The sequence below is a fragment of the Phocoena phocoena genome, chromosome 3 (assembly GCF_963924675.1).
Source record: "Phocoena phocoena chromosome 3, mPhoPho1.1, whole genome shotgun sequence".
Taxonomy (NCBI): domain Eukaryota; kingdom Metazoa; phylum Chordata; class Mammalia; order Artiodactyla; family Phocoenidae; genus Phocoena; species Phocoena phocoena.
Genome location: NC_089221.1, coordinates 40,534,609 through 40,538,148, shown reverse-complemented (window position 1 = coordinate 40,538,148; position 3,540 = coordinate 40,534,609). Strand labels below are relative to the sequence as shown.

The 3,540-nt window shown below is 46.8% G+C and overlaps 1 protein-coding gene across 1 annotated transcript; it reads right to left on the bottom strand.

The window, feature by feature from the left end:
* Nucleotides 1–755: 755 nt before the first annotated feature.
* PELO (pelota mRNA surveillance and ribosome rescue factor) lies at nucleotides 756–2,654 on the bottom strand. The gene is made up of 2 exons (XM_065874988.1): nucleotides 1,677–2,654; nucleotides 756–1,389 (listed from the first exon to the last, which is right to left on the bottom strand). Exons 1-2 carry the CDS (start codon nucleotides 2,400–2,402, stop codon nucleotides 958–960), a joined length of 1,158 nt encoding a protein of 385 aa, XP_065731060.1. The 5' UTR covers nucleotides 2,403–2,654; the 3' UTR covers nucleotides 756–957.
* Nucleotides 2,655–3,540: the final 886 nt, after the last annotated feature.

The window sequence follows — 3,540 nt, the reverse complement described above, 5'->3', positions numbered from 1 at the left end:
GACTTAAACTTTCTGAACAGGCTTTCTCACCCCTAAAATAGCGCGTAGAGAAAGTCCACTAAGAATGTAAAAGCAAATACAAATTCAAGGTAGCATTAAGTATTTAACTATGATAAGCCAAAAAATAAATACATAAATGATGTAGCAGTGCAAAGAACCCAAGTCCAGACTGGGGACTACTTCTAGGTTTGCCACTAATAGCCCATAAGCAAATCACATACCTTAGCCTCATTTTAAAAATAAAGGTACCTTAAATAGATTATCCTGAGAATCCTTAGCAGACCAAAGCTCAATGACCTAAATATAACTAATTAAGTTCTCCTCTGAAGCAATTACGATTTGTTCTAAAGCAAAAAAATCCCACCTTGTTACTTTTAACATGATTGGTTTAACAAGTCTCTTAAGAAAAACACATTTTAAAGTTGTCCTCAAGAAAAGTCTTCTAATTATTTAGCTATCATTTAAAATAGCAAATAAATTTTAAAAAATGGAATGTGGGGGGAAATGGGGAGAAAAGGATCATTAAGAAAACCAGTGTAAGAACACCATGACGAATTAAAATAAACAATGTAAACTGAAGATGAGATATTAAAAAGCTTTTCCTAAGGAAAACTACTTCAAAGCATGCAGTATGGGATTTTACAGTCTATTCCAAAGAATATACGGGCATTCGTTTTAAATATACAAAATATTTCTAAGTACTGCGAATAAACTCATAATTCTGAAAAAAAATTTCCCAATTAATAAAGATGGTAATACATGGAGATTATTTCCTTTTATTGTTCAGTTTGAATACATGTCCTGCCAACCACAGATCACCTAGTGTGACCAAATACATGAGAAACTCCTGTAAGAATCACAAAGTGCCACTTTCGCAGCTTTCTGTCACAAGGATGCTAAGAAAATCTAACAGTGAAGGAGTGAGACACAGGTTGTCTCGATTATTAGTTCCAATCATTAATCTTCTTCAGAACTGGAATCATCCTCTTGGTCAGAGAGTTCAGGGACAGGGAAGCGAAGAATGGCAGCTATCCCAGTCAACTGGCTGAGCTGTTCCCCAGACACATGAAGACTGGAGAAGATCCTAACAGAACCTGCGTTCTCCTTCACACTGTCCACCAGCCGCACGTACCGGCTCCGTGTGGCTACATCCTGGTGCCTGAAGAGCTCATCGCTGATGAGCAATGTGTCAATTGCCATGGCCTCATTGGCCTTCTCCACCTGCTTGAGTCCATAAAAAGCTCGGTCAGGTTCATGTTGTAACATTTTATAGAAGTCATCCAAGGCTTTTACTTCCCCAGCGGCTTTAGTGTCTGAAAGGCGGCTAGCTACTGTAGGGTCACAAAGGGCCTCTTTCAGGGAGTACTTGTGTCCAGAGGAGGCATGTACCTAGAATCACAATTACAAAAGTTAGACAAAAGATCTCTTAGAGTACCCAATAAACAGCCCACAATGACCTCAGGCCAAAAACACTGGTAAGGCTTTATATGTTTAAGGATTTAAGCCAAGTTTACTATATCAATTTGCTAGTCTCTTTTCATTTCATGATCTCACTTACAATCCCCGTCAAGTTAAACCTTCCTCCTCTTGTACTTTTCCTAGTTCTAAAACTTTAGGAGTCATTTACATAAACCCCTCTGCCCATTCTTAATTATCCCTGGGTAAGACTGTTTTACCTGAAGGAATTTGGACCGGTTTTCCAGGAGCACTTTGTTGTCCGTCTTCACTGCTTGTTGAAACATGTAGTCGCAGAACTGCTCCCTCACAAATCCTGGGCTGGCCACCAGGACGCACTTTACAACATCAAAGTGTATGTGGCGCTGGATGGCCTGGACCACCTGTTCATAGAACCGCTCCAAGGCCCGGTCGTGCTGGGAGCAGTTGCCTTTCCGTTTCCTAGGGATGTTCACTTCCACCTTGGCCCGAGTGAGGGTCATGCTGGGAGTGACTAAGCAGATATGAGCGAGGCCTTCCTGCATCACCACAGCCGCTACATCAGCGCTCCAGGCTGGGTCACAGGCTTGCTCGATGCGCTCCAGAACCACACTGTCCCACTGTTTCTTGGCCAGGGTGAACTGGCGGTTGGGCTCCAGCTCGATGGTGTGGTAAGCCCCCATCTTTACATACTCATTCTCCTGGATGTTAGTCCCCTTGACCCGCAGCTGGCAGGCTTGAGAGTCGAAGTCGATGGCCTCCACGCAGAGAGTGAGGGTAGTGCGGACCCGGTTGCTCCCTACGCTGCCCGTGGAGGACTCCGTTTGTACCTTGCGGATGGTGGAGGCGCGCAAGCTGTCGCCCACCTGCACTAGATTGTAGGTGTGCCACATGTCCTCAGGTTCCTCGGGAACCAGGGTCACCTGGCCCGCATTGTCTTTCTCAATGTCCTTCCTCACGAGCTTCATGATCTTGGCAGGGGCTCACTGCCAGAACAAGAGGAACCGAGGGGATCGCCACAAGGAAAGGGGTAGGGAGGGGAAAGTTTAGGCCGTGAAGGGGACGGGGTCCGGTTCCTACAGGCACTTGCCTGGCGGGAAGGAAACACTCTATATGACTCTAGCGGCTGGGGGGAACACTTACTTTAGCCCTTCCTTTTCGTGGTCTCGGGGCGCGCGCGCAAGAGACACCGGCGAACACCTTCTCCGTGGTTCCAGCCGCCGTACACATCAAGAGGCCGATGCAGTAAAGGCGCAGGCGCAGCCCACGTCCTGCCTCCCGGCGCACGTTTTACGTCCGCAACGGGGAGGCGGGGCCGCAGCTTGCGCGTGCGCAGGCGCACTAAGCCGGGAGGTGTTTCTCGGAGAATAAAGGACCCGAGGGAAGTGTACGGAATATTTGCTGGCGAGTCGTTCGTATTAATGCTGAACTTGGACGTCCTAAGTTTTCTCTTCCACCCCTGTTTGTGAAGAATCTGGGGAGTTTGTGAGTGCAAACGTATATATTTTTTTCAGCTGTGTGCGGTTGCCACGCTACACCTTCTCCCGCCGGGTAAATGCAATTTCAAAACTTACGGAAAAGTAAAAGGAACTCAGAAAAGTGCAGACTTGGCCCCAAGGTCCAAACTACGGCCCGCTTTGCGCCTGCCTTATCCGCACTCAAACGCCACACGCTTTTTGGAGCTGGTCTGTCCAGAAGCTGTTTCTTAAGAACGACTGGTCATGGTGCGTCTGGGCCGTGAGTAACGTGCCCAGCTGTTTTCTGCTTTTAATTAACCAAGTCTGCATGATCTGATTAACCCAGATGTTAGAACATTGATCCCAGAGAAAGAAGAAACCATCTGTGGAATTTACCCCTGGATGGACCTCTCAGTTGCTTGATCTGATGTCCTGAGAATCCCAGAATCCAAGGTTGGCAGTCTCAGCTTTCCGCAGCTCAGTAGCCTGTGAAATGTTTACGGGGGGGAATTGGGTCTCGGTAGTTTAGGGCGGGATCTTCACTGTCAAAGCTGAGCTGAGAGCTGAGGATTGGGGAAGTGGGGAAGGACTGTTCTACTATGACCGACCTTGATTGAATAGCTACAGAATTCATTGCTAAGAAAAACCT